Source organism: Panthera pardus, unplaced genomic scaffold, assembly GCF_024362965.1.
Source record: "Panthera pardus isolate Hobbes unplaced genomic scaffold, ASM2436296v1 HiC_scaffold_3, whole genome shotgun sequence".
Taxonomy (NCBI): domain Eukaryota; kingdom Metazoa; phylum Chordata; class Mammalia; order Carnivora; family Felidae; genus Panthera; species Panthera pardus.
In genome coordinates this window covers 47,394,387-47,419,255 of record NW_026526876.1, presented here as the reverse complement: position 1 = coordinate 47,419,255, position 24,869 = coordinate 47,394,387, and the positions used below count along the sequence as shown (strand labels likewise).

The window sequence follows — 24,869 nt, the reverse complement described above, 5'->3', positions numbered from 1 at the left end:
ACTCTTTTTCTTTAGTTTATTATTTTATTTATTTTTTAATATGAAATTTATTGTCAAATTGGTTTCCATACAACACCCAGTGTTCATCCCAACAAGTGCCCTCCTCAATGCCCATCACCCACCCTCCTCTCCCTCCCACCCCCCATCAGCCCTCCTCAGTTTATTCTCAGTTTTTAAGAGTCTCTTAAGGTTTGGCTCTCTCCCTAACTTTTTTTTTCCTTCCCCTCCCCCATGGTCTTGTTAAGTTTCTCAGGATCCACTCTTTTTAAAGGAAGTTGGGCAGTATGAATTTGACTGCCCTCTCACAATTTCTATCTTTAGCCAGCAAACAATTCCTTTTTTTAAAAAAACAAGTCCATCTTAGGGGCAGCTGGCTGGCTTAGTCAGTAGAACGTGTGACTCTTGATCCCAGGGTTGTGAGTTAGAGCCGCACACAGGGTGTAAAGATTACTTAAAAATAAAATCTTTTTAAAAGATAAATAAAGGGGCACCTGGGTGGCTCAGTTAGTTAAGTGTCTGACTTCGGCTCAGGCCCATGATCTCATGGGTTTGACCCACGCACCCCCCCACCCTTCCCCCATATCAGACTCTGTGCTCATAGCCTGGAGCCTGGAGCCTGCTTCAGATTCTGTGTGTCCATTTCTCTCTGCCCCTCCCCTGTGCTCTCTTTCTCTCAAAAATAAACATTAAAAAAAAAATTTTTTTAAGTAATAAATAAATAAATAAAACAAGTCCATCTTAATTTCTCTTCTTTTTCTGTGGTCTTAAATCAGTACCTACTCATTTGCTTAAATATCTATTATGGACTAGTTTCCCTATTTCCAGTTTCTCTTCTCTTTAATCCATCCTTCACATTGCTGCCATAGTCCTCTTATGTAAATACAGATTTTACCAGATCACGTGCCTCCGGTTACACGCTCAAAATCCTTCAGTGGATTCCTATATCCTACAGAATAAAGGTACCTACCAATCAACACTATCTTTTTTTTTTTTTTTTTACATTTATTTATTTATTTTGAGAGAGAGAGAGCACACATGCACAGGCAGAGAGAGACAGAGAGAGAGAATCACAAGCAGGCTCTGTGCTGTTAGCACAGATGTGGGCCCAATCCCACGAACCATCAAATCATGACCTGAGCCAAAAATCAAAAGTCAGATGCTTATCTTTTTTTGTCTCATCTCCATCATATTCTATATGCCTGGCACCCTCCTCTCATTCCAAGGTACTTTATTATACACCATAGGACTATATGATCAACCAGGATGTTCATAGTGTAAAAAAGCATATGCAATATGCTTACCCTTTTTTCAAATACAAACCACAAAGTGTAAACTCAACAATTTTTTTTTTGAAGACAAGAAGTACATAAGTCCAAGTGTTAGAGTAAAGGTTGAGAATCATTGCCTATATAGACCATATACCTCTTGACTAAACATAACCTCCCTTGTAAATTAATAAATTAGCATCCTAGTTTTCCATACCAATTTTGTATGAATTCCATTAAGAACACGTTTCAGAAGGCAGTTAAACAGAATAGGTTCTAATGACAGTCAAATTGGGATTCCAACACTTACTAGTGAAGGAAGTAGTCTTAGAGCAATTAGGAAAGAAAAAGAAATAAGACATCCAAATTGGAAAGGAAGAAGTAAAAATGTCACTCTTTGCAGATGACATATGAAGACTCCATCAAAAAACTGTTAGAATATGGGGTACCAGGGTGGCTCAGTGGGTTGAGAATCTAACTTTGGCTCAAGTCATGGTCTCACAGTTGATGAGTTCAAACCCCACATCTGGTTCTCTGCTGTTAGCACAGAGCCAGCTTCAGATCCTCTGCAGCCCCCTCAGCCCCTCCCCCGCTCACGCTTTCTCTTAAAAATAAATAAACATTAAAAAAAAAAGAACTGTTAGAATAAGTGAATTCAGGGGGCACCTGGGTGGCTCAGTCAGCTGAGTGTCTAACTCTTGATTTCGGTTCAGGTCATGATCCCAGGGTTGTGGAGCCTGCTTAGGATTCTCTTTCTCTTCCTCTGTCCCTCTCCCCCATTTGCACTCTTTCTAAAATAAAAAGTCTACTATTAAAAACATCAATTCAGTAAAACTGCAGGATATAAAATCAATACACAAAAATTTATTGTATTTCTATACACTAATAATGAACTATCAGAAAGAGAAATTAAGAAAACAACCCCATTTATAGTTACATCAAAAAGAATAAAATACCTAAGAATAAGTTAAACCAAAGAGGTGAAAGACCTGAATACTGAAAACTGTAAGACATCAATGAAAGAAATTAAGGAGGACACAAATTAATAATATTTGTTATTTATAATTTGTTATTTGTAACATTTGGACTGTTTAAAATCAATATTATTAAAATGTCCATATCATCAAAAGCTATCTACAAATTCAGTGCAATCCCTATCAAAATTCTGACGACATTTTTCACAGAACTAGAACAAATAATACTAAAATTTGTATGAAACCACAGAAAACCCAAAAGCAACCTTGAGAGAGAAAAACAAAGCTAGAAGGAGCATGCTCTCTGATTTTTTTTTTTTTTTTTTTTTTTTTTTTTTTTGAGACAGAGAGAGACAGCATGAACAGGGGAGGGTCAGCGAGAGGGAGACACAGAATCTGAAACAGGCTCCAGGCTCTGAGCTGTCAGCACAGAGCCCGACACGGGGCTCGAACTCACAGAACTCACAGACCGCGAGATCATGACCTGAGCCAAAGTCAGCCGCCCAACCGACTGAGCCACCCAGGCGCCCCTCTGATTTTAAACTATATTACAAAGCTATAGTAATTAAAAGTTTGGTATTTATATGAAAGCAGACACATAGATCAATGGAACAAAGTAGAGAGCCCAGAAATAAACCCATGCATACATGGTCAACTGATCCACAACAAAGGAGACAAAGATATATAATGAGCAAGAGGACAATCTCTTCAATAAACAGTGTTGGGAAAACTGGACAGCCACGTGCAAAAGAATAAAGCTCAACTATCTAACACCACACACAATGATTAACTCAAAATGGATTAAAGACTTTAACAGAAGACCTAAAACCTTATGACTCCTAGAAGAAAACGTAGGTGGTAACTTCTTGGTCTTGGCAGTGATTTTTTGACTCTGACACCAAAACCAAAAGCAGGACACCTGGGTGGCTCAGTCAGTTAAGCATCTGACTCTTGATTTTGACTCAGGTCATGATCTCACAGTCAGTGGGTTTGAGCCCTGCGTCAGGCTCTGCACTAATGGTGCAAAGCCAGCTTGGGATTCTCTCTCTCCCTCTCTCCTTCTACCCCTTCTCTACTTGCACCCTCTCTCTCTCAAACTAAATAAACTTTAAAAAAAAAAAAAAAAGCAAAAATTAACAAGTGTGACTACATTAAACTAAAAAGCTTCTGCACTGGAAAGAAAACCATCAACAAAATGAAAAGGCAACCAAATGAACTGGAGGAAATATTTACATATCATAAATCTGATAAAAGGCTAATGCCCAAAATATATAAAATAGCTCATACAACTCAACAGCAAAAAAAAAAAAAAATCTGATTTTAAAATGGACAGAAAATCTAAATGTATATTTTTACAAAGAAGATATACAAATGGCCAATAGGTATATAAAAAGATGCTTAACATCATTAATCATCAGTGAAAGGCAAAAAAACCCTGCAATTAGCCATCACCTCACACCTGTTAGAGTGGCTATTACCAAAAAAGACAAGAAATAAGTGTTGCCATGGATGTGGAGCAAAGGGAACCCTATGTGCTACTGATGGCAATGTAAATCGGGTATAGTCAATATGGAGGTTCCTCAAAAAATCAATAATAGAGGGGCACCTGGATGGCTCAATCTGTTTAGCATCTAACTCTTGATTTTGGCTCAGGTCATGGTCTCATGGTTCGTGAGATCAAACCCTGTACCAGTCTCCATGCTGACAGTATGGAACCTACTTGGGATTCTCTCTCTCCCACTATTTCTGCCCCTTCCCCACTCTCTCCCTCAAAATAAATAAATAAACTTAAAAAAAATCTTTAAAAAATAAAAATTTTAAAAATTAAAAAGTTGAAAAAATTAATAGAACAACCATATGATCCAGCAATTCCACTTTTGTGTAATTTACCTGAAGAAAATGAAAACATTAACTTGAAAAGATCCCCCCATGTTCACTGCATTATTCACAATAACCAAAATATGGAAACAACCTAGGTGTCCATCAATGGATGAATGGATAAAAGAAAAATGTGGGATGTGTGTTTGTGTGTGTGTGTGTGTGTGTGTGTAATATAATTCATCCATAAAAAAAAATGAAATCTTACCATTTTCAACAACACAGATGGACTTCGATGTCATTACACTAAGTGAAAAAAGTCAGAGAAAGACAAATACCATATTATCTCTTTTATGTGGAATCTTAAAAAAAAAAAAAAAGCTCGCAGATACAGAGAACAGATTGGTGGATGCCAGAAGCAGGGGGTGGGGGATAGAAGAAACAGGTGAGGGGCGCCTGGGTGGCGCAGTCGGTTAAGCGTCCGACTTCAGCCAGGTCACGATCTCGTGGTCCGTGAGTTCGAGCCCCGCGTCAGGCTCTGGGCTGATGGCTCGGAGCCTGGAGCCTGTTTCCGATTCTGTGTCTCCCTCTCTCTCTGACCCTCCCCCGTTCATGCTCTGTCTCTCTCTGTCCCAAAAATAAATAAAAAACGTTGAAAAAAAAAAATTTAAAAAAAAAAAGAAGAAACAGGTGAAGGGGGGGTTCAAAAAAGAAAAAGAAAAAAAACCTCAATACTAAAAACCCATTTTGAAACCACAGCCCTATGGCTCATCTTGATATAAAATAAAATTGTATAAAATGTATAAAATAACACTAAAGAGGAAAAAAACACATAAAATGGTACTTTAAAGAGAAAGTAATAGATTGACTATACTTACACAGAATACTTATATATAAATTAGTAAAGATAGATATGTTAAATAATAAAGTACACACACACATACACACACACACACACACACACACACACACACACACACACAGGTGTTCCAGTGATAGTCAAATCCTGGTTCCCACACTTATTGCTTAGGGAAGTTCAGCTTAGGGAAGTTCTTAACTTCCCTGTGCCTCAGTGCTCTCACCTGTAAAATCACAGAAACAGTACTCATCTCATAGAATTGTTTTGAGGGTTTACATGAGTTAACACATGTAAAGTGCTTCAAATAATGTCTGGCACATGACAAGCACTCAAATGTTAACTGGTATTATTAAGATCTATAGTCTCCAAGATTAATTTAGTGTAAAGTATCAATATTTAAGTTTCTGGACCTATAAAAATGAAGACAAAATCCTGATCACATTTTAATGATTCCATCAAAGAACTAGCAGCCCATGAGGCCCTGCCTAAAGCACTTATTTCTCTTTAACATCTCTGTGAAATACAGCATCAAAGATATTCTTAATCCTTCAGTAAAAGATAAACTGTAACTTGACAACAATCATATTTCCAAACTTCTTCCAATGCATGGCTTTCAAAGAGTCAAATCTAACATTTAATCTCATCCCCAACAAAACTGTAGAACTACTTTGAATATTATTTACATTGCCCCTAGTTTTTGTGACATTTTAATCCTTAAAAAAATCCGATAGAAAATAATTCACGTAGAAATTAGCGTAAACTTGATACCAAAGCAGAAAGAGAAAAAAGAAAGAAGAAAAAAGGTCAATTTCACTTGTTTAAATACAGATGGAAAAAAAAAAACAACAACAACAACACGCAAATCAAACCTAGCACCATACTAAAAGAATAACATACCAAAACCAAGTAGGATACATTCCAGGAATATAAAGATATTAATTTTACAATGAATTATATAAATAGACCAAACAAATCATCTCAATAACTGCCAAAAAAGTATTTACTTGATAAATTATTTTTTAAATGGTACTCTAAGAAATTCAGAGCTTAACTAATCCAAACTAAACACCAATACCTTTCCTATAACCAGTGATAACTTGTTAGAAGATTATCCAGAACCTATATAAAGGAAAATTTTATTGGCAGATGCAAAAAAACTTGAATAAATTTTGAAACTTAAATAAATTTGAACTCATTCAAAAAACATTTACTAACTATATGTGTCAAGGAATATACTAGATCTAGATACAATGGCAGAAAAACAGACAAAAATCAGTCCTCATGAAGCTTAAATTTTAACAATGAAAGAAAATTATTTCATATATCTAGATGGGAAGACTTAATATTGTAAAGATGGTAAATTCTCTCCAAATCTATAAACTTAACATAATTTTGATCAAAAATCCCAGCATAATAATCTTCTCTGGAAAGTTCATGTGAAAGATTAAACATGTAAGAACAGACAAAAATTCTGAACAAGAAGTTATGATGAAAGTGACTGGAACTTAAGAAAGAAAATCCAAAATCAGACATAGGTTTGTAAGAAAACTTCAATGTACATCAAAGCGACCTTCCAAAGCAATAGGAAAATGACAGATTATTCACTATGTGATGTTGACAAATAGCCAATTATAAAAAAATAAAATTGGATCTGTACCCCATACTTTACACCAAAATTAATTAAAGGCATACTTAAATTTTAAAAATGAAATAATAAGGTCCTAAAAGAACATATAGGTGATTAGTTATATGAACGTTAGTACCTAGCTTTGGAAGATTTTCTTCCCCCCAAAATTTTATAATTAAAAAACACCATAAACCGAGGTACTGACAGCTCAGAGCCTGGAGCCTGCTTCAGATTCTGTGTCTCCCTCTCTCTCTGCCCCTCCCCTGCTCAAGCTTGGTTTCTTTCTGTCTCTCAAAAATAAATAAAACATCAAAAAAAAATTTTTTAAACACCATAAATAATAATACTCTATATTATAAAAAAGCACTCACATCTTATGCAAATATAGGAGTCTATATTGGTATAACCTATCTGGAAAGCAATATGGCAGTTCATCTTTTTTATATAAATTTTATTTATTCATTCTGAGAGTGAGAGCGAGAGAGAGAGAGAGAGAGTACAAGTGGGACAGGGGCAAAGAGAGAGGGAGAGAAAATCCCAAGCAGGCGTTGCACTGTCAGTGCAGAGCCCAACACAGGGCTCAAACCCACTGACCAGAGGTCATGACCTGGGCCAAAATCAAGAGGCAGACGCCTAACTGACTGACCCACCCAGGCAACCTTGTTCATTTTTTAAATCTTACAATTTTTCAGAATCTTAGACTTAGTAATTCTATATCTAGGAATCTCTCCTAAGGACAGAAATAACCATGCCTATGTACAAAGTTAGCTCTAACAGTCATTCCTCCACTGTTTATAATGGCAAAATTTGGAAACGGTTTAAATGTCCAACAAAAAGAAGTTTGTTAGTAATGAGATATTTATGAGGAAATATTGTACAGCTATTTAAAGATGTCCTTGAAAATGTACTATAATAGGCAAGTGTTTAAAATGTATTAAGGAGAAAGGTTAGATTAAAAAAATATGTATTACTGGGATGCCTGGCTGTCTCAATCAGTAGAGCACGCAACTCTTAATCTCAGGGTTGTGAGCCTCACAATGAGTGTAGATTACTTAAAAATAAAATCTTTAAAAAAATGTATTATGATTCTGACTTTGTAAAAGCTATCATCTGTGCAAAGACTGAAAGGTTTTCTAAGAAAATTCAAATGGTGATTAGCAGAATTATGGGTGGTTTATATTTCAATCTTTTTACTTTTCTCATTTCCTAGATTTTTTTCCAGTAAACACAACTTCTAATAAATGCTTTCTTTTTTTAAATCCAGCTCCTTTGCATCAAATAAGGTACAATTAGGTAGGTAAACAATGAAATAAGTTTTTAAAATTCTTATACTGTTACTCTAAAATATGGTCATACAACTTTTTTGTCCAAACTTTATTTTAAAGCTCTAAAACTTGAAGTTGCCAATAAATAACATTGGCCAATGGGGTGCCTGGATGGCTCAGTCGGTTAAGTATCTGACTTTGGCTTAGGTCATGATCTCACAGTTCGTGGGTTCAAGCCCTGCAATAGGCTCTGTGCTGACAGCTCAGAGCCTGGAACCTCCTTTGGATTCTGTGTCTCCCTCTCGCTCTGCCCCTCCCCCTCTCATGCTCTGTCTCTCTCTCTCTCTCTCTCTCTTTCTCTCTCTCTCTCAAAAATAAACATTAAAAAAAAATAACATTGGCCAATGTTTGCTTAAAAGTTACTGCATTCTATTTTATTTTTTTAGTGTTTATTTATTTTCGAGAGAGCAAGAGAAGGAAGGGCAGAAAGAGAGGTAATAAAGTCTTTAGATGTAATAAACAGGAAACATTTTTTAAGTCTAAAAACTGGAACTATAATGGTAATGCTCATATTTTAATTAGGTATTAGTACACTGGGATTTATTATAGCACTCTATTTCTTACATATATTCTTCTGGATCAATACAATATTTAACTAAAATTAATATACATGGTATAAATATAAACAAATATAAATATTTTTAAACAAACCAAAAATATATGTGCATACGAAAAATATATAGACACATATGCACTTTTTTTCCAACGTTTATTTGAGAAAGAGAAAGAGAGAGCGTGCACATATGAGAGGGAGGGGCAGAGAGAGAGAGGGACATACAGAATCCCAAGCAGGCTCTGCACTGTCAGCATAGAGCCTGATATATGACTTGATCCCATAAACTATGAGATCATGAGCTGAGTCAAAATCGAGTCGATGCTTAACAAACTAAGCCACCCAGATGCCCTCATATGCACTTTAATGGCCATGATAATCCAATACAAAAGACAGATCTCTCTATTTGTTTTCCACATCCATCACCTCTCAAGGACATCAGTCCAGGGGTTCTGTCCTCAGCATTATCAACCTTGCCTCTCCATTAGATTACTCCCAACAACATACAAGCATTCCCTAAACTCTTTCACCTTAAAAAAAAAAAAGAAGCCCTCTCGTGACCTCATTTTCCTCTCCAATTATCACATTCATTGCTTTCCTTTCTTTATGACTTCTCCAAAGACCTGTCTCTACTCACTGTCTTCAGTATATCTCCTCTACTTTTTGTTTCAATTCACTACAATCAGGCTTTCTCCTACCACTTTACTAGTAAAACTGTAAAAGTCAAATGACCTCCAGCAAGCAATATGCAGTCATCAGCTGAGCCTCAGTCCAAACCTTAACTTACTAGAAACATCATTTGACAGAGGGGATCACTGTATCTTCAGAAACATCTTCTCTTGGCTTCCAGGACATCATAACCTCCTGATTCTCCCACACTTTACTCTTGTCCTTGGTAATCCTATTTAATGTCATGATTTTAAATATCATATATATGCTGAAGAATCTCAAAGTCTAGTTATTTCCCCTGAATTCCAGGCCAGTATATATAACTATCTCCTTAACATCCCCATTTGAAAGTTTATCACACATTTCAAAATTAACATGTCCAAAACTGAGCTCCTGATCCTCCACAAATCTGCTCCTTCCCCTGGCTCTTTTATTTCAGTTGATAGCCATTCTGTCCTTTAGGCTCAGGCCAAAAGGCTCCACATTAACTTTGGCTCAGGTCTCTCAAATCTCATGAATTCATCAGCAAAACATTTCAACTCTAATTGAAAAATACATATGCACTATCAGTCCAAAACACCATTATCTTTTCCCTAGAATCTTGTAAAAACTTAATAACTTTCCTCAAATGCCCCAGTTCCTTTCCCAGATTCAATCCAGGCCAAGTTGTACTCCTAACCTAAAATCCTTAACTTTCCAACTGAGATCCATCAGATTATTGAGCAAAGAACAGAGGCTTAACAGGAACAGAGTTGAACTAAGCATATCACTGGGGACTGGAATATATAATCTTAAAAGATTGCTCCAGTCCTAAAAATCCTGAGTACTTGTTAATTCTGCATGGTATACACATAAGAGTTGACTATACTACTCTCTGTACGTTCCTGTATTAAAAAAATTTTTTGCTAGACATTAATTTATATAAAAAATAAGAGTGTATCTTGGTTCCAGCTACAGTGTGAATGGTCTGAATTCTCCCCCAGACCACCTTCTTGTAATTTATTCTTCTATGGTCTACTGAATCACAAGTGTCATTTTTTTTTAACAGAATTAGTTATATGTGGATAAAAGTGAGAGACTACTATCTACTGCCTATTATTAGCCCATCTTGTGGCTAATATGACTAAGATTATAATTACAGTTAAGGGATATCATCCATATAACCCTAATGATTATAGTCAGGAAAGAAAGCAGCTGAGAAATCCACAGTATTCTTAAAACCCAATACTTCAGATAAATAAAAGAAACTGACCCGCCGAACACTGAATAGTAACTTTGATTTATAGCTCTCAAAAAGTAAAATCACTCAGCAAAATAACAGCCCTTACAAGAATTTTCCCTGTATTACATACTAAATGCCTACAGCTTTCTAATGACACTTTTTGTTCAGTATGGAACTACATACACTTAGCAAGCCTAAAACACAGGTGAATTTTCTTTTTCAAATATAGAAGAGCATACTACTTTATACCAATATCTTCTATGTTAAATCTGATCTTCTGATATTAAAGTTGCTGTTTGAAAGCCCAGTTCAGTGATAATTTTAATGGCAAAATGAAACTCTTCTGTTGTTTTTTTCTCCTGTTTTTGAATAGTTGGTATTCTTCACACTAATGGAAGGAAGGCAGGGCAAAGATTGAAATCAAGCAAAAAAATTTCAGTTACTTCTTTCAGATTTATCTCTTAATTTATAGGTACTTAGTAGAGTCACTAAATTGCTAAAATATAGGCAATTAGGCCATTATTAATTTAGCCTGCTAAAAAAAAGAAGACTGAGCCTCAAGGGGTGGTTATGTGCCCATACATACATGTATTTATGCATCAGAGTATATAATGCCTACATTGCAAAGACTACAGAATGATACTGGAATTTGTTAGTATACTAGACCTTATTTTCTCATGACAGCTTGGAAAATAACACAATATAAGCAAATCAAATGAACGATCACTAGAAACACTCCCCTATATACATGTACACCTTACCTAAAGTCTTCGTGTTTGCTAGGAGAGCCTCCTCATAAGACAGTATATAGTAAAGCACCAAAAGCTGTGCTGTGATACTGAAACGTTGATTAAGACGGATGTTGTCACCCTGGAGGTAATAATATAAATACTTTAAAATACTGTTAAATTTCATGACTGCTTTTTTGATGGGAAAATCATTTAACATAGACTATTCAGTGTTACTATTCCCAAGAGCAGATAAAATGGGAGAAACATTGCCATGTTTGTATTAAACTCAGAGACAACTTGAAGTTTAAATTTGAGATGGTATGGAAGATGAAAGGCAACATGCTTAACAGTCTTTAAGACAAAAAAAAAAAAAAAAAAAAGGACTTCAGCTTTCCTCAACAGCAATTCTATCAGGCTGCTTCTGAAAAAGGTTTACTGGAGTCTCAAGTAGTACCTGAAATCACCATGAAGAACATAACTCCTAAAAAATATATATTTTACGTCTGAATATATTTATGAAAAATACAACCATCTTTTCCTTCTAAGAAATGGACAAAAAAAATTTTCTTCAAGTTGCCCAATTGAATCTAAGTAGATCTTAGATTCCCAGGAAGTTAAACAAACATCTTTTGAATGTATTGTAATGTCACAGAGTCCTGTGTTAAGCACACACTCTCTGGGGCACTCTTTAGACTTTAAAACGGACCTTTTAAAAGAACTCCTCAAAAAGTGCCTCTTCAACAAACCACTTGGAACTAATAACATACCTATAAATTTCCTAAGTGAGCTGAAGAAATTTTATCTCATTTAAAGTTCAGAACCACCCAGAAGTCCTCTAATAATCAAAGAAATAATATGAAATAAGTCAGAAGAATAAAATAAAATAAAAATCAGAAAAATGTACAAGAACTACTACTTTACCCCAATGACTCCTTGGAAAATACTGAGGATCTCCTGTTCTGTGACTGGCTGATTTGTGGCTTCTGGATTAGATTTAGATGCTGGAGTAAGTATGGAATTTATGTATACATCAATCAGAGGAAGTAATTGAGGATGGAGTGGAGTAGAGGTTTCACAAAGCTGTCTATAAATCCAGTCCTAAAAAAGAAGGTTATAGGCACTAAATCAATTATGGCAATAAGAAAAAGCAAGTAAAATTTAATAAGTACATACAATTTTACATGATTTATGAATCACTGAAACTATTAACTTTTAGCAGTTATAAATATATTACCCAGTTTCACAACTGTCTTTGATTTTAAAATATGAATTACTTGTTATATCTTAATCAAGACTATTGTCTAGTAGAAGATAAATCTAAAATGATGAGTCTGGGTTTCAAATATGGACTTTGGGTTTTTAGTCTATTAGTTTTTAAGTAGTAGGAAAAATATTGTAAGTCACTACTATATCTATATTTAGGTATAGACCCCATAGCACAGAGGAATTTAGGGAGAGGAACAACTCTTTACAGCAAATCCTCGGATAGATTAAGAAAGTGATGAGTTGCCTGGGTGGCTCAGTCGGTTTAGCACCTGACTCTTGATCTCAGCTCAGGTCTTGATCTTAGGGTTGTGAGTTCAAGGCCCGTGCTGGGCTCCACACTGAGCATAGAGACTACTTAAAAAAAAAAGTGGCCTTGGCAACTACTTATGGGAGAGACTATCACTTAACTACACACAGATAGAGGACATGTAGATATGGTGGGTGTGCATTCAGACTCTTAAATCTTTTCTATTTCATTTGTTAAAAATATAAAGAAGCAGAAGATACAATCTACCTGGAAAATAACTTCACTAAATCATGAAAACAAGGATAGTTAAAGGTAATATATCAATGCATATAAGTGTTCATTATTCTTTATAAATTAAAGAGCCTCCAGAAAAGGCTCAGATTTCTTTATTTTTGGGGTTTATCCTTTTCTTTAGAAGACCTTTTAACTGATATAGCCAACTATAAGTAACTGGAAATATATCGAAATATGTATGTTAGGTGTTAGCTATCCTTGTGACAAAAGTACAAATGCTGGTCATGGCTGACAAGAAACTTTGTTTGGTAAAGAAAACCAAAGTATAGAAAATGGCAATTTCTTACTAAGTTTTAACGAAACAGCCACATGCTATTATTGAAAATTCAAATGGATTAGTATCATCGTACATTTTGTCAATAACTTAAGAATTGTATTATTTTTAAAATCTGACATTAACTATACATACATTTATACATAGTCCTAGTTACTATGTATAAATGGATAGTAATTAGACATATTTTATACACAAAATCCACAGAAGCCTATAAACAGAACTAGAAAAAAAAAACCATTAACTTGGGTTGTAGCTTGAAATATAACTATAAGGTTATACTTTTATTGACACTTTGTGCTTGGTAAAGGAACGACTCCTGAGAAGCTGGTAAATACAATGAATGGGCAAAAATCCAGTAATGTTGGCACTCAGGTTGCTGGTGACAGGGACCCGAACAGCATGAGCTGTGACAACCTAAAAGGGAAAACAATATTAATACATATGATAAAACCAAATATAAAATTATTCTGAAACAGGGAAGATTAGCAGGTAGACTGTCAATATTTAATACAAATGCGGTCCTTAGGAATGAATGAGAAAAACTAATTACATGGTAATTAATACTTCTGAATGATGAGGCAGCATACATTTAGGAATTTGTAAAGCACTCTAATTTTTTAAATTTGTTTTTAAGCATAGATAGGTTGACAGTGATGTAGTAAGGTAAAATAAAAATCTAAAATTTGGAATCATAAAATCTGGACTCAGTGACTTTACATAAGTCATTATATCTTTGGAGTCTATTTTCACATCTATAAAATGGAACAATATAGTCTTACCTGCCTCAAAAGGTTTTTGTGAGGGGGAAAAAGTGCTTTGAAAAACATATGTCAATTATAAAGTATCAGTTCTTTATATGTGATATAAATTCTTTATATAGGATATAAATTATCACATTGACATAAACAGGAATTTTTATTGTCATTCTCATTCTGTCATGCATAGACCTCTAATGGTTGTTCAAAGACCCTTCCCAAAGTCATCTTCCAGTCAGTTCAAATAAACACATAAAAAATAACTTATGAGTCTCCTATGTACCATGTGTGTCTGTACGTGGGAGTGTATGTACATTGAGGAGAGAAAAGAGAGTTTGGTATAGGGATGAGAGTATTACCCTAAAATAAACAACAGTTATGCATCCATGAGTATTTTCGAATCTCATTTTTTAAGACATGTATGTTCTTTGTTATCTGAGGTTTACATTAACAAATTAATCTGGGAATTAATTTTAAATTTCAGAATTGTCTCCTCGCTAAAAAAAAAACAAAATATCCTTAAGATTACCCATGGACAAAAGAACTAAGGCCAAATAAGAACATGTAAATACAAGAATAAGGAATGTAGACACTCTAGCTTATAATTTAGTTAGAAATGAACATTACAGCCTAAAAGTTTAAACAGGTCTATATTTTGTTTTTCTCTTGACAAATCCAAATGATTACTCTATGTGAGATCCTTACCATCAACATCTAAGACCATACTCTTAGTATTTACTCAAAATCTCCAAAATATATAAATTTAAAACATACATTTGTATATAGTATATACTTTAAAAGTAAACTTTAGGGGTGCCTGAGGGGCTCCGTCGGTTAAACAACCCACTCTTGATTTCATTATTATTATTTTTTTAATGTTTATTTTTGAGACAGAGACAGAGCTTTGGTGGGAGAGGGGCAGAGAGAGAGGAAGACACAGAATCCGAAACAGGCTCCAGGCTCCAAGCTGTCAGCACAGAGCCCGACGCAGGGCTCGTACCCACAAACCGTGAGATCATGACCTGAGCTGAAGTCAGTTGCCCAACCGACTGAACCACCCTGGTGCTCCCCCACTCTTGATTTCAGATCACGTCATGACCTCACAGTTGTGGGATCGAGCCCCGCATCAGCTCCTTGCTGAGATTCTCTCTTTCCCTCTCACTCTCTCTCTGCCTTTCCACACCCTTCCCTCTCTCTCTCTCAAAAAAGTAAACTTTAAATGGGATTATTCTTTACAGAAGTTTCAGAGATTAAATAAACTATCATTGGAAACTAAAGGACTATAGTATACTCTTAAACTGAGATATGCAAGTTTTCCCCAAATGAATGTTGTAAAACAAAATTAAAGAAGTACCTAAAGAATAAAGTTAAAAGAAGTACCTGCTCAGTAAAAATTTCCTGTGTGAAGATAGTCTTCATCCTGCTCAAGGAGCTTGGCTTAATTACAATCTAAAACAACCAAAAAAATTCTCAGCACATAAAAATATATGAAGCACACTTTAATAAATTTATTATCTAAAATGACTGTGATATATAAAATTAAAGTTCAAATACTCTATTTTAAAGTTGCTTCTCAAACCAACATTAAAGTGTGTTTTTCATCATATACAAGTACTTAGTAAATACTACTATCAGCATTTCAAGTAAGTGGGAAGAAGTGGATTATTCAATAAGTGAAGGTGAAATAGCTACCTTTCTGGGGAATAAGTATATATACATATTATATACATACACACACACACATACATACATATATATAATATATAATATATGTATCTGCACACTAACTAACTTAGATGTAAATTTAAAAAATAAATTAAAAATAAACACAGTTTTGGGGGTCCTGGCTGGCTCATTCGGTACAGCATATGACTCTTACTCTCAGGGTTTTGAGTTCTCTCCCCACATTGGCATGGAGCCTACTTAAAAAAATAAGTGAAAATAAATATCTTTTGGGGCGCCTGGGTGGCTCAGTCACTTAAGCATCCAACCTTGGCTCAGGTCATGATCTCGCTGCTCGTGGTTTCGAGCCCCACATCAGGCTCTGTGCTGACAGCTTGGAGCCTGGAGCCTGCTCCAGATTGTGTTTCCCTCTCTCTCTCCCCCATGCCCCATTCACATTCTGTCTGTCTCTCTTGCTCTCAAAAATAAAAATAAACATTAAAAAACTAATACAAAAAACCTTTTAAAAAAACACAAAAGACACAGTTTCACTAGTAATCGATGAAATGCAAAGTAAGTGGAACCATCTTTCATCAATCAAATTTGTAAAGATGAAAAAGAATCGTAACACCCAGTGATGGTGAGAGTCCAGTTAACTGGTACTTTCATGCACTAATGAGAACAGTTAAACCGATATAAACTTTCAGTAAGATAATCTGGCAATTATATTAATATCATTATATTCTTTTTAGTTAGTAACTGCCTTCTAGAACTTTTTCCTAAGGAGATAATCCAAAAATTGTTTAAAGGGGGTACCTGGCTGGTTCAATCTGTAAAGCATGTAACTCTTGATCTTGGGGCTGTGAGTTCAAGCCCCATGGTGGGTGCAGAGATTACTTAAAAAACAAGTTTAAAGATAAACATATATGAGTACCTATGTATGTATTTACATAAATAAGGATAATCATCTAGGCACTATTCAGAAAGTAAGAAATCTACATGGCAAATAAAGGATCCATTAAGAAAATCCTGATTGGTCCATATGATGGACTACTATGCAGTCCATAATAAAAATGATATTGTATCAGAATTTTTTTTTAATGTTTTTATTTATTTTTGAGACAGAGGGAGAGACAGAGTGTGAGCAGAGGAGGGGCAGAGAGAGGGGGAGACACAGAATCTGAAGCAGGCTCCAGGCTCTGAGCTATCAGCACAGAGCCCGACACGGGGCTCAAACTCGTGAACTGCAAGATCATGACCTGAGCCGAAGTCGGACGCTCAACCGACTGAGCCACCCAGGCACCCTAGAATATATATTGATATGAGGATATGTCATCACATGTTGGTTAAGTTCTTTAAATTGAAAAATTGAAAAATATATCAATGTAAAGAAAGAATAGACGCCAGGATGTGAACAGTAGTATCCTTGATATCTTGAAAAATGAAATTATATTCTTCCTTTGTGTATTCTCATGGTTTCTATATTGAACATCTATTATTCTTGTAAATAAATGTTTTCAAAACATATATTTTTTCCTGATAAAATTTCAAACTATTAAACTAAAATTACTTCAAAATGGAAACAAAATATACTGTACACTACAAGAAAATGCCCCACCTAGAAACACCTTCCTTAGAAAGAAGATAAAAGAAAATTACCTTCATCCCCAAAGTGGAACAGACCAAGTCAATGATAGCACTAAGCTGGTTGCTATGAAAGTACATAGCAACCAATAACAACATCTCCCCAAAAGAAGCAGAGACGCCAGATGTACTGTTGAAACAAAAAAGAAAATATGAATTTCCAAAAAGAAGTTAAGAAAAACTTACTAACTGAAACAAATGGAGTCACCTTACCTTTCAAAATATGCTTCTTCTTTTATCATCCAACTTAGCCACACTACCATTAGCTGCTCCTGTTCAGGTGTACTATATAAAACATGAAAAAGTCAATGGTTTATCAGAGATACTAGCATAAGAATGAGAAAGCATTCTGGAATTATTTTTTAGTAGATAGTATTTTTTCCTTCGCTATTTTGAAATATCAATTTAAATTAACTCCTTGTTGAAATGGCTATTACCTGTCACTGAAATAATGAAGTAGTTCCAGAGATGAAGAATAAGGGCCTTTGCTTTTCTTTATGAATGTGAACAGTCAAACCCTCTCAAAGTTTTAATTACTGCATTTACAAGTTGGAGAAAGTGAACTTCCTCACATTTTTTGAAAAGCAAAGACCTTTTGGATTTAAAATGTTAGAAAAACTGCATTAACAGCTGATATTTCATATAGAAAAAAATCTAGTGTTAAAACAATCACCAAAAAGTCACAAACTGAGTATGAGATCAGTAACAAGGTAATTAAAATTTAATTTTGAAAAATTTTGAGCAGACGGGTGCCTGGATGCTTCCGTTTGTTGAGTGTCTGACTCTTGATTTCAGGTCAGGTCATGATCCTAAGTTGTGGGATTGAGCCCCACGTCACGCTCTGTGCTGAGCATGGAGCCTGCTTGAAATTCTCTCTCTCTTCCTCTGCCCCTCTCCCCTGTTTGTGCTCTCTCTCTCTTTCAAATAAATAAAATGGAAAAAAAACTTTTTGTAAAAAACATTTTGAGCAGAACTCAAAACTATAGAGAAATAAGAGAGCACTATTCAAAAAAAAAAGAAAAAGAAAAAAGAGGCATGGGCTCATCACACATAAAAAATGATTATAAAAACATACCAACAATGACTTTTTAAAAGGGAATTCCTAGATTTACATCGAAAGGTACAAGTCAACTTTGACTTGTGAAAATAATTTGCATTGATTTTCTTCTACTTCATTGCGGTATAAATGGATAAAACAAAAGCAACTGAAAAGCCTGATAATCCAAGTAAAGAAAATTTAAAAGGTGAGTCTCAACTCTACATAAATCATTGCTCTAAAAAAAGACAGTATTATGTGGTAGAAAGATAATAGCCTTTAGAGCATGGCAGACCTCAGTAGGAATCCTCTCTCTGTTAATCTCAAACAAGAAATGTAAATGATCCTTCTGAACTTTAGCTCTCCTATCCAAAAATACAAGTAAAAATACCCACCTTTTAAAAGTAATGAAGATTAGAGATAATGTTTAGAAATTACTTCAGGAAAAGAGAAATCACGTCATTTTATTACCTAATTTCACACCCTCCTAAAACCCCAAACTACATTAAAGGGATTTTCCTAAAAGGCATAAATGCATATGATGATGACGATGGACAACAACACAGAATACTGGAAGCAAGAGAACATATGGAAGAGTGGTAACTGATTCAGCAGATGCAAGAAAGCAGAATACTCAACTGGCAGGAAGGAAAAGCCAATCCACTTTATACCACAGAATCCCCAAAGAGCTTAGGAACTGACAGCTCCAGGCAGTTCTAGGAGGAAGAGTGAAGACACAGCCTAAATTAAAAAGGTCAACAGTCTATATAAAGTAGTAGACCTCCAGATCACCTCCTCCATTCTACACAATTAGATGAATCCCCCTCCCCCAGCAGAGAGAAGACTGAAGATTTATGCTCTGGAGATGGTAAAAGAAGGTGTCTTTGAACTAAGGGACAACCAGGGATATCTGAAGCACCGTTCAAAATGTAGGAGAATTAAGTGAATGATTAAACTACAAGCTTAGTTCCCTAACCCTCATTTTTTAACTTTGCTTATGGGTTTCTTGTCAGGCCTTTACTCTCTACACAAGACAAAAGTCTCCTCTAAGAATATGATAAGTTTCCCAAAGAGCTACCTATACATTAAAAGATTCTAATCTGCTTATCAGTTTCCTACTTATATTTATTTATTTATTTATTTTCCTACTTATATTTGTATTTAAATATAAACAATCAAGAATTATCAAGCCCCTGGGGCGCCTGGCTGGCTCAGTCATTAGAGCACGTGACTCTTGATCTGGGTTGTGAGTTCAAGCCCCATGCTGGGCATGGAGCCCACGAAAGAAAGAGAGAAAGAAAGAGAGAAAGAAAGAAAGAAAGAAAGAAAGAAAGAAAGAAAGAAAGAAAGAAAGAAAGAAAGAGGAAGGGAGGGAGGGAGGGAGGGAGGGAGGGAGGGAGGGAGGGAGGGAGGAAGGAAGGAAGGAAGGAAGAAAATAGAGACTTATCAAACCCTTGAAAAAACTTTCTAACTTGAAAAATAGAGACCAAAAAAAAGCAGGAAAAAAAAACTTAGAAAAGAAACAGTACTAATAAAATCTCTTCAGTCATTATGATTAGTATCAGAGAAAGCATGCCACTGTGAAGCTACTATACAGAAGAAATAACCAGAAAACAAACAAGACTCTTAGATATCAAAAACTACAGAGGATTAAAAGTTGAAAAAAAATCTTAGAAGGTAGAATGAACAGTATCTTTTCAGAGTGAGAAAAACGTTCTAAAATTTGGATTGTGGTGATGGTTGTACAACTTTGTAAATACACGTAAATCTATTAAATCATAAACTTTAAAATGGGTGAATTTTATGGTATGTGAATGGTCTTTCAATAAAGCTGTTTTTTTAAAAAAGGAGAACAAGACAAAGATAAGGAAAACAGGAAAGGATAAGAAAATAAGATAATCATTTCAGGAAATCCAATATCTAAGTAAGGGAAGGTTTTGGACAGAAAAAAAAAGCCATTTGGAACATTACCAACAAATTAGCTTAACAAAATTTCCTAGATTAAAGGACATGAGTTCCCAGGTTGAAAGGGTTTAATGAATATCTACGACAACAGACAAAAACAGACCCACACTAAGGCTTATCATCCAAAAAATTTCAAAACTCTATGGACAAAAAGTTAATCCTCCATGTTTCCATATTTTTAAAAAAACAGGCTACACAAAAAACAAGAATCAGAATGTCATCAGACTTCTCATCAGCAACACTGGAAGTCAGAAGACAATGGAATGACACTTTCAAAATTCTCAAAGGAAATTACTTCCAGCTTCAAATTCTAAACTCTATGAAACTTAATCATGTCAGAATTAAGACATTGTCAGAAATACCCAGTCTCAAAATAACTGACCTCCCACATATCGATTCTAAACAAGCAAAATGAGAAAACAATTAAAAGAAGGACATATGAGATGCAGGAAACAGGAAATCCAAAAAAGGAGACATGAAGCAAGTTGTGAAAATAATAATGAAGAGCAATTCCAGGATAAGAGCTGTGTACCAGATGCAGAGGTAACCAGTTCAGACTGGAGCCAGTTAGGAGGAGAGATTTCCTTAGAAATACCTTGGGAGGTATTCTTGGAAATGCTTTGGGAAATATCTTGGGAGGAGGTTAAGATTGGCAGAGAGTATGAGGTTCCATTAATGTAAGTACAAAGAATAAAGAACAAATGAAAACAAAATACAGGATAATTATTAATGCAAAAAGCAAGTTTTGCAGAAGAAAAATAATCATCTATTACATGGTTGAGCTCCCAATAGTATTATATGAACAACTAAGTATTTGCCAAAGCAAAATTGCAATATAACTGTACTAGGAGAATGGGAAGATGGGAAGGACATATAGATGTGCTAGGGGGAAAAGAAGAAAGGAGAACTAATTATTCATCTTTCATACACAGTAGGAACTCAACAATTATTCCTAAAATTGAAAAATCAAGATCAAAATATAGCAAATACAAACACAGTATTTATAGATATGGAAGTAAAAAAACAAAACAATCCACTAAAAGAACTGAAAGTTGCCTGAGGGAAGGGGAAACAGGAAGTAAGGGAATTTGCCTTAACAAATGTTGAAGAACTATTATGACTCTTTAACTGGCATACAATTGATGCTATTGACACCATTTACTAAAAGATAATACCACTGTCCATCCCTAGACCAATTTTTTTTAGTACACTCCTAATTAATGCTATACATGCATTTTAATAGGCAAACAAAATCAGACCTTCAGAAAATAGAGCAACCTATATAGTAAAGTACCTGACAAGTGTAGAAAAGGCCAGTAGCATACAAAAGGAAAGCGAAACAAAGCGAACCCCAGCCGGTGTAGCAGGAGGACGGCTTGTCATCAACTGCAGTAATTGCTCAGCTTCTTCCTCAGTTGGTCTAAAAAATGAATATATTATTAGGCTTTACTCTTCTTAGTTGAGAGAGGAAGGAAGAAGAAGGGACTTCCCAAACAGTTTAACTTTTCAGATATGAATTCTGATCTTTATAAAGATACCTCATATTTATAAAGTCTTTAAGATCTTAAGTCATTAAAAGCAAAACTGTTGCACTTACAACCAGTGCTTTTCCTCAGATACAAATACACACAATCCTCACTCGGCAGAGTAGTATGGGACCATAAAAATAACCATTCAGGGGTGCCTGGGAGGCTCAGTCGGTTAAGCATCCAACTCTTGATTTCAGCTCAGGTCATGAGTCAGGTTTGTGAGTTCGGGCCCTGCATTGGACTCCACACTGATAGTGTGGAGCCTGCTTGGGATTCTCTCTCTTCCTCTCTCTCTCTCTCTCTGCCCCTCCCCTGCTCACTCTCACTCACATTTTCTCTCTAAAATAAATGAACTTTAAAAAAAAGTGTAAAAAATATATCATAAAACGTCAAAACATTAAAAACCTCCTCTCAGTCATAATACATAGGGAAATGGAAAAAATAGCAAAGTAATATTTACATAGCACTCTGTAATTGAAAATATTACAAACACTGGGAATTAAAGTGTTTTCTTTGTAAAAAAAAAATTTGTCAGTAGTTTGAATAGCCCTTGCCTTCTTTTCATTCTATATATCATAATGTGGAGTGAACCTCTTTCTTAATCCTTGATGAATTGTCATAGCCCTTTTTAAGTTTGAATCTGATTCCAACATTTTATTCTTTGTTATGTTCAGTCATGAAAAATCCTTTAAGGTGAAGATTTTTGCCAGCATCACTTCCTCTGGGACTTCATCCTTTTTCCACAATGACTTTCTTCATGCATGTTGACAAGGGCACCTTTACTAAGTTCGTGGGATACATATCTAGTGTTTCTCAAATGGCAGCAGTGTTAACATCTTCACAGTCAGCTATTTCTTCTATTTATGTTTGGTTCAAATATCACTTTCAGTGTTACCACCTTTTGTTTCTTTGCTACATTTTCATCTTTCTTGGCCGATTCCTTCTTTCAATTATTTTCCTCAAATGACACGAGACAAGGTGTCACTGAGAGACAAGGTGACAGTTCAACTATGCATTTTGTTGTATGTTCACCAACCGAATAATAGATTGGCAGTGACCAGTCGCCAACAACTTTAAACGACATGATGTGATTAGTCACTGATCATGATGTACATCTGTTATTTACATAATGACTTGGGCTTGAAGAGCTCTCAGCAAAGTTTGTACTTTATACAATTATTTGGCTAATGTATCATAGTAACTGATACATTAGTTGTTGAGGAGCAGTGTTATTTAACTAAGCCAACACTAAGTGTGGTAAGTGAAATCCAGACTTATCAGAGACATGCAAAGTGAGGACTGTATATGTAACAATTGAGGACATTACTCAAAAGGATGTAGTGCATTGACTAACTAAGAAATCTTGTGCTTAATAATCACAACATATTGGGGCGCCGGGTGGCTCAGTCGGTTAAGCATCCGACTTCAGCTCAGGTCATGATCTCGTGGTTAGTGAATTCAAGCCCCGTGTTGGGCTCTGTGCTGACAGCTCAGAGCCTGGAGCCTGCTTCGAATTCTGTGTCTCCCTCTCTTTCTGCCCCTCCCCTGCTTATACTCTCTCTCTGTCTCTCAAAAATAAATAAATGTTAAAAATAAATAAATAAATATAATCACAATATATCGATTTTAAATAATTTATGATTTCAGTTGTGAAAGGAAACACAGGAGAGATTTACTTCAACTAGCTACATGGGCTAGGTAAAGCATCACTCACAGATCATTCACTATAGTCATGTCAAGCTGTGTTAAAGTCATACATTTCTTAAACTGCTCTGGCCCTTCCCATATTCACATAATACTATTTACAATCTGACAAAAATAGATGGATACATCCCACCTAGGAATGTTTTTGATATAAGGACTTCATTCTTGATATAAGCCAGCCTGCTACTTAAGCCCATTAGAAAACCCAAATCCTCTGAATAAAAGGCCTTTGGCTCGCTTTCTTGGAATTAAAAACAAGAAAATAAAATAATAAAAAGGTAAAATATCAAATTATTGAATACTTGAGTCCAGCGATCCCCATCAAAGCACAGTACAGACGTAAGAGTGCACTGGCTTTCACAACATGCTCTTCTTTCAGCCCCGAATACACAGACACATTGGGCTCCATCTCCACATCAGCTTCTTCCACAATGCGGGTACTTCTTACTGTGGGAAGAATGCCCATCAACTCCAGAAGAAGCTGCCTTCTCATTTGCCAAAGGACAGAACTACTGGTCTCTCTTTTTCTCTGTAAAAAATATAGAGCATGGAGCACTTACCAAGTCAAAAGGACATTCAAACAAAGCTCCCCAGTTAAACACTTGAAATTGACCCTTTTTTTTTTAAATTTTTTTTTTTTTAACGTTTATTTATTTTTGAGACAGAGAGAGACAGAGCATGAACAGGGGAGGGGCAGAGAGAGAGGGAGACACAGAATCAGAAGCAGGCTCCAGGCTCTGAGCCATCAGCCCAGAGCCCAACGCAGGGCTCGAACTCACGGACCGCGAGATCGTGACCTGAGCCGAAGTCGGATGCTCAACCGACTGAGCCACCCAGGCGCCCCGAAATTGACCCTTTTGAAGAGCCTGTTGTAACTGTAGAATCTCATTTTAACCAACTGATTAAAAACTGAAAATTCACTGATTCGTTTGAAGAACACTCTATTCACACTAATCCAGATTGGCTATACAGAAAACACTAAGTTAATGACAATTTGAACTGTAAAATGTCATTTAAATACTTTCAAATACATAATGACTAACTAACAGAGTCATATGTAATACAGTAGAAAGTGCTCACATCTTGGAGACAGGACATCTTGGGTTTAAACAAAGCTTTGCTATTAACTATGTACACTTAACTCTCTGAACTCCAATGTCCTTAATGACAAGGAAATGAATATTAATAATATTTAACTCCTGGGGTGCATGGGTGGCTCAGGTTGAGTATCTGACTCGATTTTGGCTTAGGTCATGATCTCACAGTTGGCATTGGGCTCTGTGTGACACTGTGGAGGCTGCTTGGGATTCTCTCTCTCCCTCTCTCTCTGCCCCTGTCCCACTGGCTCGCTCTCTCTCTGTCTCTGTCTCTCTCTCTCTCAAAATAAATAAGTAAATGCTAAAAAATAATAATAGTAATATTTAACTCCAGGGCTGTTGTAATGAGG

The 24,869-nt window shown here is 35.5% G+C and overlaps 1 protein-coding gene across 2 annotated transcripts in view; it reads right to left on the bottom strand.

The window, feature by feature from the left end:
• The window catches only part of INTS2 (integrator complex subunit 2), a 60,359-nt gene that overhangs the window by 21,909 nt on the left and 13,581 nt on the right, over positions 1-24,869 (bottom strand). For both annotated transcript variants that reach the window (XM_053892320.1, XM_053892319.1), the window contains exons 8-15: positions 23,725-23,951; positions 21,484-21,609; positions 17,402-17,473; positions 17,204-17,318; positions 15,263-15,331; positions 13,407-13,541; positions 11,965-12,141; positions 11,074-11,182 (exon numbers count right to left, since the gene is read on the bottom strand). In XM_053892320.1, the coding sequence (XP_053748295.1) occupies positions 11,074-11,182; positions 11,965-12,141; positions 13,407-13,541; positions 15,263-15,331; positions 17,204-17,318; positions 17,402-17,473; positions 21,484-21,609; positions 23,725-23,951 (1,030 nt within the window). The remainder of the gene's footprint in view (positions 1-11,073; positions 11,183-11,964; positions 12,142-13,406; positions 13,542-15,262; positions 15,332-17,203; positions 17,319-17,401; positions 17,474-21,483; positions 21,610-23,724; positions 23,952-24,869) is intronic.